This window comes from Barbus barbus, assembly GCF_936440315.1.
Source record: "Barbus barbus genome assembly, chromosome: 30".
Lineage (NCBI taxonomy): Eukaryota > Metazoa > Chordata > Actinopteri > Cypriniformes > Cyprinidae > Barbus > Barbus barbus.
This window is the reverse complement of record NC_136758.1, coordinates 10,075,007-10,088,300: the sequence shown is the minus strand read 5'-3', so window position 1 is coordinate 10,088,300 and position 13,294 is coordinate 10,075,007. Positions and strand designations below refer to the sequence as shown.

The 13,294-nt window shown below is 36.2% G+C and overlaps 1 protein-coding gene across 3 annotated transcripts in view; it reads left to right on the top strand.

Annotated features, from left to right (window-relative positions):
- Positions 1-13,294, top strand: part of LOC306850555 (protein Daple-like) — a 62,377-nt gene that overhangs the window by 2,389 nt on the left and 46,694 nt on the right. For 2 of the 3 annotated variants that reach the window (XM_079386237.1, XM_079386239.1), the window contains exons 1-3: positions 1,139-1,578; positions 3,463-3,563; positions 6,507-6,615. In XM_079386237.1, coding sequence (XP_079242363.1) covers positions 1,519-1,578; positions 3,463-3,563; positions 6,507-6,615 — 270 coding nt within the window. In that variant the 5' untranslated portion in view covers positions 1,139-1,518. Of the gene's footprint in view, positions 1-1,138; positions 1,579-3,462; positions 3,564-6,506; positions 6,616-13,294 lie in introns of those variants that run through there. The other variant, XM_079386238.1, reaches the window with a different exon arrangement.

Genomic DNA, 13,294 nt, shown 5'->3' with positions numbered 1-13,294 from the left:
AAAATTTCCTACATCCAGTTTCAGAAGTCCTGGTTACAAGCTTGTCGCATTCAAGTGCTTTGCTGTTGGACTGAATAGGAATCGTGGAGGATGCCAGGTTTTCTGGGAAAATCTTATTGAAGCCAAATATATTTCATTTTGAATAAAATGTAGCATCCCATTTGTTGACAACTATACAAACAGTCACAGTGATATCTTTATAGTTAGCTTGTTGACGATTCTGGATTTTCAGTCAAATACGTGCTGTTTTGCGGTGTATAAAACATACAAAATGCTTGAAATGGCTATTGAATTACTATGTGCATGACTTTAACATTAGAACAAGGTGATCTTGCTTTTGTGGGGAAAAAGTTTATGGCCTGCACAACTCAGAAACTTGGGTAAAAAATTATAGTAGTATTTTTTTTTTTTGGTGAGATTTTGGTTTTATCAACTAGTTAGTCAAATGTGTTCATTAAACTTTAAGTATTAATGCTTGCTATAGCGATATGACAATATGTTGGCGATGATATAAAGTGTAAATCGATTGAACTTTCTCCATATCATTTATATATTGTCGTGGTATTTGTATTTAAATACATTTTCTCACACAGTATTTTGTATTTTTATTTTAAATACCTTTTGATGTATTTGTGCCCATCTCTGAAAATTAGTAAATACAGATTATGTTGTGCACGAATTAAACGTAAATTACATATTTTGGATTCAAAAACGATTATTAAATCTACAGTAATCGATGAACCAACGACAAAAAGTATTATAGTTTTTTTTTAAGTTGCATTTAAACTTTTTTTGACTAAAAACCTGAGGGGAACATGACGCTCCTGATTCATGACCTTTATAAATCAGTGCTTCGAGCGTCCAAAGTGGATCATTTTAAAGGTAGAAGATTCATAAATGCACGGAAGTGTGCGAAACAAAGTGTACATTTTCAAAATAAAAAAAACATACGTTTTACCTGCTGAGGGTGCCGTCGAGTCGCACCGTTGAGGAGTAGTTGTCCCGACAACAGTTTGGTCTGTTGGTTACGTCATTTTGAATGAAACTCAGTACTCACAAGCCTGCTATTGGTCGGTTTACTAGCACCCGCCTGTGGATCCGCGCAGCTGATTGGTTGTTGAGCACGTCGCTCTCCTGTGCTGTTCGTGCGCGTGCAGGTTGAATGCGCGGCGACAAAGTAACTCCAGCAATCGTTGAGAGTAAATGGAGAGAAGTTGAACTTTAATCGGGCAAGTCCGCAGCGTTTTATTTTTTATGAAGCCGTAACCTTTCTCTATTGGGATTGCAAGTAATTTAAAAGTTTTAAAACTTTTATCTGAAAGGATGTCTTTTTATTTCCAGAATGGATTTGATTGGCGTCCCCTGCATTGTTCTGCTGCGAACAGTAATGTGGAGGACATAAAGCCTTAGAGGAATCCGACGCACTTATTACTTTTTATTTATTTCTTTAGACGCACCTTCAGTTGCAAACAATTTGTTACTCTTTCGTGGGTGTTTTTGTGTTGTTTCCCCCCCAAAATGGATATTACAGTGTCTGAACTCATGTCTAACTTCATGGATTCGCCGCTTGTGGTTTGGGTAAGTCACAGACATGATGGCACCTGCTGTGTGCGCGGAGTTTGTATTTGCGTTTTGTAGTTTGTTTAGCAACGGCCAGTGCAAACCTGAGCAACACTAATGTGGGCTGGATGCTTTATGTTTGTCTCAAACCTACTGGAAAGAGACTAACATGCTTTTCATTTAGTTTATGAGCGTATTAAAATGATGCTTAAACTTTATTGCAACATTTTGTTATTTTTTTAATCTATATTTTAATACATATAACAAAGTGCTAAAAGTTGTATTTGTTTGTTTGTTCATTTTATTTTGTTCATATTTTATTCTATATTTTTTCTCTACTTATGTAAGGTACGTTTTGAAATTAATAGTTGTACTTACTATAGATTTATTTTGTTTTTTAATTTGATATAACAAATGATTTATTATTATTATTATTATTATTATTTATTTTTTTAAATAAATCCCACTAGGTACATTAGTACTTTTTTGTGTGCATGCATACTACTTCATTCTACACAAAGACTTTAATGACACTTGACAGGGTTTGGCGAAACCTGCGGAACTTCCTCTGACCCCCTTACCTTGACCTCTGTGTCCTGTATGGCTGTGCTTTCTTTGACCACTGTGTTTCCTACTCATACGTCACCATCTTAACCCACATTAGACAATCATCAACACTCCCATGTTGACGTGTGCTGTTCCATGATACTCTATAACAGGGCTGTCCAAACTCGGTCCTGGAGGGCCGGTGTCCTGCAGAGTTTAGCTTCAACACACCTGCAAGGAAGATTCTAGTATGCCTAGTAAGAGCTGATTAGCTGCTTCATGTGTGTTTAATTAGGGTTGGAGCTAAACTCCGGCAGGACACCGGCCCTCAAGGACTGAGTTTGGACACCCCTGCTCTATAACAGCGAAAGAAACATAAACACACACACAGTAATTGGAGGACAGTTAGAGTTGAACACAGACTGTTTGACAAACAATATTTACTTAGTATTTAATAAAAACGATCTTACAAGTATTTCTGTTTAACCTCTTAAGACCCTGTGGCCTCATATGAGGACATTATATTTTAGTGAATTTCTCTGAGACTATACATGCCACAGTTTTAAGTCTGGATGTCCTGTATAGAGCACATTCAGGGCTTTTCAGAGATATCAAATGATTGGATGTTTCACCACGACCACCCCCTCTCCTTGGTCTACACCGGGACTAAAAACATGTTTATTACGCATTTTGGGAGACATAACAAATGAATAGGGAAAGAAATAATGTTTCAATATTCTATGAAATATTATATATTATTATGAAAATCTGGTCAATTATTACTCCCATTATTAGACTTTTTTTCTACATGTTGCCCCAAAACACATTAGTATGCAAATTAGATTTAATTTATAGATACATTGTATATGATGAGAGAACCCGTTTATGGCCATTTTACACACATTTTGCATAAAGAAAAAAGGTATATCGAATCATTCTGTTATAACATAGTTGAGAATCATCTTTACACAAAGTTTGGTTAAAAACAAAAATCTTAAATTAAAAATGTATTGGTGATTTTAAAAATCAATTGTTTTTGCCCATCCATGTTCATTCATGTCTTTTTAGTTTTTCAAAGAAATTGAGTCCCGATGTTAGCATAACTTTATGAATGAAATACCTTTTTTTTTTTTTTTTTTTTTTTACATTATTCTAAATGCTCTAAACAATTTAAAGACATGAAAAAAAGATTTTTTTCCTAAAACTTTCTTCTTGGGTCTTAAGAGGAAAAATGTAAAAGTTTGTGCACTCTGCAGTTCAGTTCTGAAACAGAAAGGATGCTTGTGCAGCTGTGCGTGCATCCTGTCATGATATGACTACCTACTTTATTTGATTTCTTTATTTTTTTTTTTACAGGTCAAGACTTTTGGACCCCTTGGGTCCAGTTCAGAAGACAAGCTCTCCATGTTCATGGATTTAGTGGATGGTGTCTTCCTCCATAAGATAATGACACACATGTGAGTGACAGACACAGAACTGTGTGTGTTATTTGTGTGTGTGCCTGTGCCTACATGCTATAATGTAGCAGCTGTTATGGGCTTATCTTTTTTTCATTAGTAACCACATCCTATCCTGCCTGCCATCCAACTGTGCAGACACTCAATCCGAATCTTCACGCTCCATCAGTTTTGTTCCTCTTCCATAATTAGTGTGTTAATAAAGGGTCTCCGGCTGATTTGGGGCTGTACTTTGCCAAGAGTTTTAAGGTCATGTGTAACATCAGTTTGCAAGCATGCAGTATAAATTTCAGCCGCGTCTGACTAAATGTTAGGCCACGGAAGTTTCGGTTAGCTCAAGCTATAACCTCAGCTAACAGGTGACTAGGCAGCAGCACTGTCGCGTGTGAGTCTTACTAATGAACAAGGAAATCTCTTCTTTTGAGAGTATTTGCATCATGCAAAGCAGCTCATTACACATTTTGACACCTAGAGTTTATGCATCCGATTGAGCTTTATAAAACACTGTTTTCGACTTCTTGAAGCCACTGCATCAGCATTGTCCTTTAACCTACTTTTACTCGAGAAGCTTTGCCGCCCTCTCTGCCTTAATCAGGGGCTTAAACACTAGACCTCTTCAGACAAAGGAAATATTTCCTCTATAAATGGGGGTGGGGGGTATGTCTGATGGGAGGATGACACATGTACTGTATTAGCTGTGCTCAGACACTCTTGTCGCTGTCCTCAATAGATTATTGTACCCTGGTGTCATGTTCTCTGTGTGTCATGTCACTGACTGCATCAGTTGTATTCCTCTTGTTCCCTTAAAGTCATCATGAAATGGCATTTGGAACCCGTTCTGCTTTCCTAACGTGACATATTTTTTTCTGAATTGATTCAGTAAGTCAGCATTAAATCAAAGCTTATGATTTTAATGCAATATTGTAGTGTTCATTATAAATTATTTATCATGCACATTTTTTAATGTAAACATTAATGTCCCCTCACAACAGTGTCTTTTTATGGTATGTCTATTGATGCAAGGACTGGGCAATAACTCCTCACTTCCATTTATTTATATGAGATTGCAACAGTTAGCAATTTTTCTCATTTTGAGAATGTTTCACTTGCATATGCATGGTAATGGAGAAGAAAAGATAATCACTATTTCCATTTCATGTCGATGTAAGGATGAGGAAAAAACATGCCTTGGCAGCTAGCGGAAATAAAATGTTTATTAAAAAAATAATTAAGTATTAAAATGACTAATAGTAAAACAAAGAAACAAAAACTTAAAGTTGAAAATATGAAGTAAAATCTATAATACTATATAAATTAACACTAGCCCAGTTTTTCTATAAGTTCATCCTAAGAAATATTAGTAAGATGGGTCTAAGGAAATAATATAAAGAAACATCTGATCAGGGTCAAGTGAACACAAAACCAGACTAATTATTTATTTACTAATTACCTAGCTGATTATAGTTTTGCAACCTAAAAATTACCTAGCATATATGTGAGCTTAAAAGATAATAAAATAATAATAAATCTTGTACATCGTTAGTATGAAGACTCACATACTCAGGTGTCCAGTGTATTTCCACGGAACCATTACAAATGAGTGGAGATGTGGAATGTTGAGGGCAACGTACACATGAGGGCTCCTTTCTCCTCACCCACATCAATTTTTAATGTGCCTACACCCGTATGCCTGTAGCAAACCGATAGCCTTGACAGTGTATTCGTTCACCAGGTAAGCGGTAACACCATTGCTGTTATGCTAACGCGTCCCATCTGGCAGATGTCCTCTGCATGCACCCTATCAGTCTTCCCTTGACTTTTACTAAAGAATCATTGTTTTTCCAACCACGCTGTCAGTTGCAATATCCATGCTCATAAAATGCCACAAAAAGTGAAACTCAATGTAGTGCTCTTGGCTTCAGGCAATAGAAAACAGTTGAGCCAGACAGCAGAGGAAAAAAGAAAACTGACCCTGATCTTTTAAGGTTCTTTCACTTGCAAGCGGGAATTTGTGGGCCAAGCTGGCAGAATTTGCATGCCATTCTCACAAAACAAATGTAAATGAGGATCGCACAAACAGAGTCTATGTAGGACCTCAGAACTGTCTCTGCCAAACCAGGAGCCGCTTACTGGCTTCAACCTTTACATCCAGTGATCCAGTCCAGTGATATGAAAACCTAATTACTTGTTATATAAGAATAACTTGGAATTTTTTGTTGATGTAAAGGATATAGTTTATTCAGAACAAGGATTTATTTGTAATGCAAGAAAAAAAAATCTTTATGCAAAATAAAGTAATGCAATGTACCAAAGTATAATGCAACGATATATTGATGCAAATATTGATGTGCACAACTATGGCTATGTATCTTATAAATCAAGTTTTCAGTATTAAAATGACAGATCATTCAGAATGCTTTTTGTTTGTTTTGGAAACATTCAACTAAATATGAATTAGAATGAATATTTACCTGTGAAAATAGTGAGAGAGATATGTTTCATTTGGAAAGAGACATGAGAGATTCCAAATGTTGCCAGGTGGAGTAATTCATGATATATCGATAAAGAATAGAATAAAAGAGAAAGTCACGAAACTGCAATACACAACGCTTTGTATTGTTAACCAAATTAAAAATATGAACCAAGATATTTATTACTTGAAAAATGAAAGTAAAAATTAATAAAATACAGCTCAGTTTATGAAAGTGATTGATAATGATTAGGCCTATTTGTAGCGCAGTCTCAGGGTGGGTTATTTGAATGACTAGTCAACTGATCTTGAAGAAATCATGTGTAATTGGGTTCACCAAACAGTTAAAAAGTAAACTAGTCGACCTCACTAATTAACTAGGTTGTTGAATGATAGTCAAAGATCCTGCCCAGCCATTAAAAAATTGCTTATGTGAGATTTTCAAATGTACTCTTGTTGCTTTTGGTCCACAGAGACCCAAGCCCCATGAATCAGCGAGTCAACAAACAAGTCAACAATGATGTCAACCTGAGAATACAGAACCTCAACACTGTCATCCGACACATCAAAAACTACTACCAGGTGAGATCTCTTCCTCCATGTCCTGTTGCAACGGGAGAAGTACTTCCTGATCACTACAGTATTGTGTATGTGTGTGATTGTATTAAATGCCAGACAGCAGCTGGTCTCTGCAGATATAAGGTGGTGATTCCGGTGTAATGGGGATTAAACCTGTCTGCAGATGTGGCTGAAATTGTGGGTAGCGGGGCGCCTTATTTTTATCTGCATAGAAGAGATTCCGTTACGTCAAGCCTGTTTAAAATTCTGATCCTAATTATTATGTGAAGGCAGCCAGTAAGGGATGTGTAAATATATGTATAATCTAAATCAGCTAGTTTGTGGGTCACTGGGTATAATTTAGCTGGTTTAGCATCATATCTGCCAGCCACCAATCAGAGATGTTTCCTATTGATATTTGAACTAAAAACATTTAAAAGCAAAGAAAAATCTACTAGCTTACCTCCATTACTGGTCAGTTGGTTGTTGGCCTAGTTGACCCTCCTCACTCATCCATCAGACATTCTAGGGATGCGTGATGATATCAGTTATAATTAAAAAAAAAAATGTATCAATAGATATCGCCCAAATATATATCAGCCAATATTTGAAATTTACATTTGAAATTTTTTTTTTTTTTTTTTTTTTTTACGTAACATCATCCCAAAGCTAAACTTAAAAACATTATAATTTTTATAAATGACAATTTAGTAACATTTGAAATGTTCTGTTTAGTACATTTTATAATCAATATCCAGTTTCTTACTGTGTGCATTATAATCTTATGATGCCTAAATTCACTAATGACATTAAAACTGTTTATTTGAGTAGTATTGTAATTCAATTATGTTTATTTATTTAGACAAAATAGTGAATAATTTTAATATTGGCCATTTACTGACCATAACATGAACACAATTATTGAATTATTAGTATTAACAATATTTAAATATCAGATTTTAAAATCTTTGTATATATCACACCAGTGTGTTTTGTGAACACATTTTTAGAAAGTATTTTATATGGATGTTAGTTGGGATAATATAGGAGTGAGAATGGTTTGCAAGACCTCAGTTGAAGGTGGTCTATAAGAGGTTGAAAGTTTTTACGAGAGACTGTAGTCATAATCATAGTAATTATTGTGAAGAAAACAGGCAGACATGAAAGGACAAGGTCTTTCTCAACACCATATTAGAGAAAATGTAGCATTGACTCATAATTTCTGGTCTCACAGAAAACTGTTCTCATGTTGTTGGTTTTGGGAGTTGAAATCTTTTGATTGGTTTGGTTGGTTCTGGGCAGCGTCCCACCATCTGAGTAAGTGTTTGCCACATCTGACCCCCTTTTCTCTTGGCAGAGCGTCTCAGAAGCATTCCTGCTCAGACCTCACTGCTTTCCATCCCAACTTAGAAAAAGAAGACTGATTGTGTGTCAGTTGCTGGGAATTGTCTTGGTTTTCTGCTCACACTTGTTTACGAAATAAAATGTAAATAAATCTTTGGTTCACTCATTTTATTTCTGTAGATTGTTCTTTTTTCCCAACACTTTCAAGGATGTAACCAAATATTCAATGCTGGGGTGTAAAAGTTTAGCATTAGATCCTAACCAAGTGGGATTCATGTTTGTTGTTTATTGTTAAGATACATGGGTACTGTTTTCTTGCTTATCACTTTATCATTTTAAATGATAGGATTATTTGTCATGGTTAGGACACTGTAAATAATGGGGGAATATGAGGGAGGAGTATCTGTGATGGTTATAGTCTTGTATTTTTGCCCTGCCCTACTTTTGCCATCCAACAGGTCTTTTCTTTGTACAGTTTTAAATGAACACACTGCAGTAGGTAGCCGAGATATTAAAATAGCCTCTTACTGATTAGTGTTATTATGTATTGTGCAAGATTTTGGCAGTGTCAGAATGTTGTAATCATCCACAGTGCACACTCCTCCAGTGATGGAAGGCCCCCTTAACCACATATTTGGCTTGGGTGGAGCTCAACTTAGTGGTTTTTTTTTTAGGTCACCCAATGGGCTCAGTAATAAGTAACTGAGAAGTTTGTGTTCATACAGAAGTGCCCTCACCTTGGCATAAAAAGCATTTTAACCAAGCACTTTATCTAGAACAGGGTCTCTCAGTCAGATATCTTGAGTCAGCCTGGTAAAACTCAGCTTCTTCGTTAATATTCTTTGCACTGAATACACACTTTGAGTTGTTTGTGGTTTGTTTGAAACTGGCCAGCAGTCTCCTCATGTAGCTTGTCCAAGACACACACTAAGTGCTCAGTCTCAGCCCAAGAGAAACTATCCTATGTGACCCCGGAAATGGACTTCAGAAAGGCAACATTTGAGCATCTGATGTGGGTCAGCGCTCTGCTGAACCGAACCAGATGTGTTGTTTTATCCCGTGTTAATCGCTCCTCCTGAGACCCACATAAGGGGGTCTAGATGGGGGAAGGGTCACTGTAATGTGAGAACTGTAACCCTCAGGACCCCCTGAAATGCAGTCCTAAACACATTAGGCTAATAGCCAGAGGAAATGCTTTTGTCATGCATTAAGTTCTCTTGCTTCAAATTAGGCCTATTTGTTTTCTTCTAATGATTTAGGAGTTGGGTCATTAACTCTGTTATGTATCTTCTCACTTATGTCCTTCTAAGCTATAGTGATCCCTCACAGACAACCTGGGCCCCAAGTATATAACACACTGATAAAAAATGAGGTGTCAGCACTGAATCAGGTGACTCAATGTTACAGTTAGCTGAAGTTTACCATCTACAAATCTGTAATTTACTAATTTATTACCCAGAAATATTACGTGGTGACTACATGGCTTGATAAGGAATTTTCTTTAAAGTTCCTTTAACAAGAGGACAATTAATTTATTATATTATACTATAGAATGAATTTAACTTTTAAATGACAATGACTGAACCAATATATCAAGTTACAAACATAGTAACATGTAAACAACAGTGCAATAAATTTGGCATCAGTTCAGGTTGAGACTTGCTGTGCTCCTAGCAGTATGTGCACAAGTAATATGCATGTATCTTTTTTATCAATAAATTTGCATTCAGATGCAACATAGCATCACTTTTGGGTCTGCTATGAAAATGTGTTGCCTTATTTGACACATCATTGAAGCTGGCTGATAATCAAAAACATTTTGTAGCACACCAACATAAGGTGTGTAATTTTTTCAAGTGGAATTGAAAAGTAAAGGTTAGCCTACTTCCAAAAACATTTCACAAATACTTCTGCTGCACCAGTTTACATTGTTGGGATTGACTTCTGCTACATTTTTTAAATGTGACCTGTGACACCATTGTTAAAATCATTTTCAAAAACCATCAGTGAGAGAGATACGAACACTAGATACTAACTAGGGATGCACGATATTTATCGAACCGATAAATTATCGACCGATATGAGAGAAAATGACGTAATTTTTATTGCTCCGATAAATAAATTAAATCCGATAAAGTATGCTTGCTGGTAAATCAATCAATCAGTCTGATTTATCTGAGATTCATCTTCTTTATATGGACGTCGTTTGAGTTTTCTCTCTTTTCCTCGTTTTCCTTCGGTTTTAAATAGCTTGTAAGCTCTGTGCGCGTTTTATTTTCACTTTTAAATTAGTGGCAATTCGTCGTCAAGCAGTTGTTTTTTTTTTTAGTTCACTTGAGTTTTCTCACTTTCCTTTGCTTAAATAGCTTGTAAAAGCACCGTGCGTATTTTATTTTCACTTTTAAATTAACTTATTTCGGCATCAATTGCTTGAATTCAATTCATTTATTAGTGAGATGGAAAGTTTTGAGGCACGGACTGCATACACCTTGATGTAAAATAATGGGGAAAATATCACAGTTTAAATTAAATAAAAATCAGCAAATACTGTGGAACCAAGTAGGCTAAATGAGAAACGAATGTTTAAAAAATAAATAAATAGACTTCCAATATCACCTTAGATAAATGGCTGGTCAACAGGCTTTTCAAAATCCAAAAATATTTTTAAAACAGGCGCTTTTACATTTCGTTTTGAAACTCTTCTGCCATCGTCTTGTCTTTTTCACCTCACTCTTGTCAGTCAGCTCGACTTACTCTCCTCAGGTGATAAATGAAATCTGATCTGTGATGCGCGACTGTCATTCATTCACAAAAATGAACCGAAATACATGCCTCACAGGCATGATAAATATATCTAAAGAAAGCTTTAAATTGCTACTTAACAAAATAAATAAAAATGAAAACAAAAACTATTTAATACAATCGTTATCCGTGAAGATTCACTTCTCTCTAAAGGCGCGTCTAACGAGGAGATGGCGAATCCTTACTATTTCCCCCGGACACATTCATGGTAATTACTTTTGCTGGGGCTTTTGCTTTATTGTGTGTATTTGAAGCAGAACTCTTCAGCTGTGCTGACGGCTCGCTGCTGCCTCGGGACACTAAACACCGTCGAGTCGCTCTTGACAGTCACGGCAGCACGGACTCATGTTGTTTCCACCAGCGTGGCAATTTTTTTTCATCAATAATTGATGGATGTCTAAAATATAAAGATTAGGAGAAGCCTAAAACAGGCCCGAGGCCCGGCCGCGTCTGAACTGTGACGTGAATATTGGCCCGAAGCCCGGCCCTAGGGACATAAAAAAGTAGGAGCCCGACTTTAAATTAAATTTAAAATAATAATAATAATAATTGGGGGCTAAAAGTGTGTTGTAATGCAAGCGTTACTGAACATGTACCGAGTAAAATATTACTGAAAATTGATTAGTAATGCCTTACACTACTGCGTTACAGCAAAAAGTAATACGTTACTGTAATGCATTACTTTTGTAACGCCTTACTCCCAACACTGCTTAAAGACTATATAACTTTCTCATCCTCATGCACTAAAAATGTTGAATAGATGCATTTCTTTATGCATGAAATATTTGAATATAAATTTGTTGTTAATGAGTTGTTAATTGCAGATAAACCATAGTTCTGTCATAATTCTGTCAAACCATTTCTGTTACAAAGTATTGTGGTGCCTTACACAAAAATAAAAAAAAACATTTGAAGAGTCAGGACTGATGTTTCCTATAGTTAGGCCAGAGCTAAAATATCAGTTTAATCAGCAAATCTTAGATTTTGTATTTTCCTGGGTGCACAAACTGCAGATTATATGAAAATTATAATATAAAAATATGAAATTATCGGCATCGACCATGAGAAGGACTTAATTATCGGTTATCGTATCGGTTAAAATTTTTCATATTGTGCATCCCTAATACTAACACCAACCACACTATTGACTACCAATAGTCAATGGTAAATATCTATATTGTTGCATAATCACAATCAATATTAGTGACAATATACCATTCATGAATAGAACTAATCAATTTGTTGTCTTCCTCATTCCATCAATTTGGATTGATTTGCAGAAATAACAGGAGCATTCTATTCGCGATCAACACCGAAATCTGAGATGAACTGACATTCTCTCTTTTTGCAAAGTGTTTTCTCTCTCAGCTATAAACTACATTGTGTCTGAATGTCAACAGTGGTTTCAGCCACTGTGTACAGAAATGGCCCAGAAGGCCAGTGAGATAAGCGGGCAGCTGTAGACTGGTCTTTTATGCTCATGTGAACAAGTCGAACAATGTTATACATTTCTAAAAAGATCTATAAACTGGGAAATGGTTGTTGACATGAAGGGTAAAACAACACATTGTCTGAGCATGTTCATGCGGCAGCAGCACAGGAAGTGAGTGTGATAAAGGAAGATGCATACGATTTTAGTGATTAATTAGGGGTGTTTGCTAAGGCAAGTCTTGCCCTTTTTCTACTGCTTGTACTATTTCATCACCCGTAAGCCGTAAGTATTAAACTTTGGTGCATTTTTGTTCCACCCTGTTTATGATAGAAACATGAATGACAGCTGAAATCATTAGGCTTATTAAGGAGAGGTGTGCTTACTTTGCTTAGCCTTAAGACTTACATTTTTATTTGCCTGATGAACAATACGATTTGCAACCAAATCTCTTAGACTTCCATTAAATGAAAACTGAGCCATGTCAGAACCAGGAACCAATTGCATTGGAGAATAGAGAGTGGAAAGTTTCAAATATGAATACCAGCAAGAATATTTAAAATCGAAAAACCTTCTAGACTGTTTATGTAGTCACATGAAGTACAAAGCATTTGTTGCTTCTCAAGTCAGTGGAAATGCAGGTTCACTTCCAAATCACCCCAACCAGGAACTGGCACAAGTACCATTTTTGTGGAAAAGTTGTGTCAGAACATCTTAGCAGTAGATTAGCAAGACCCTGGCAACTACCTAACATACCCAGGCATTGTGTTTAAACCAGATTTGTCAAGATTGTGGGAGTGACTAAAGATGACCTTAATTGGTTATCTTTGGACATGTGATCACTCTGTTTCTGGCACATGGACTATTGCAGCCTGGGTAGATCAAAAACAACATCCTCTTAAGTCTGAACACCCACAGATCAATAATAGGCACTGGAATGACTTTCTAATGGCTTGTGATCTGAACTCTGTAAATATTTGCACACGAGGCGAATGTCTGTCTCGCTTTTGGTTATGAAAGAGATTCCAGATCTCCAGTGCCAAATGCCAATATGAATACATTCTCTCAGCTTAGCCTAGATTTAGGTTTAAGCCTAAACCCTAACACTGGGTGATTTAATCTACACTG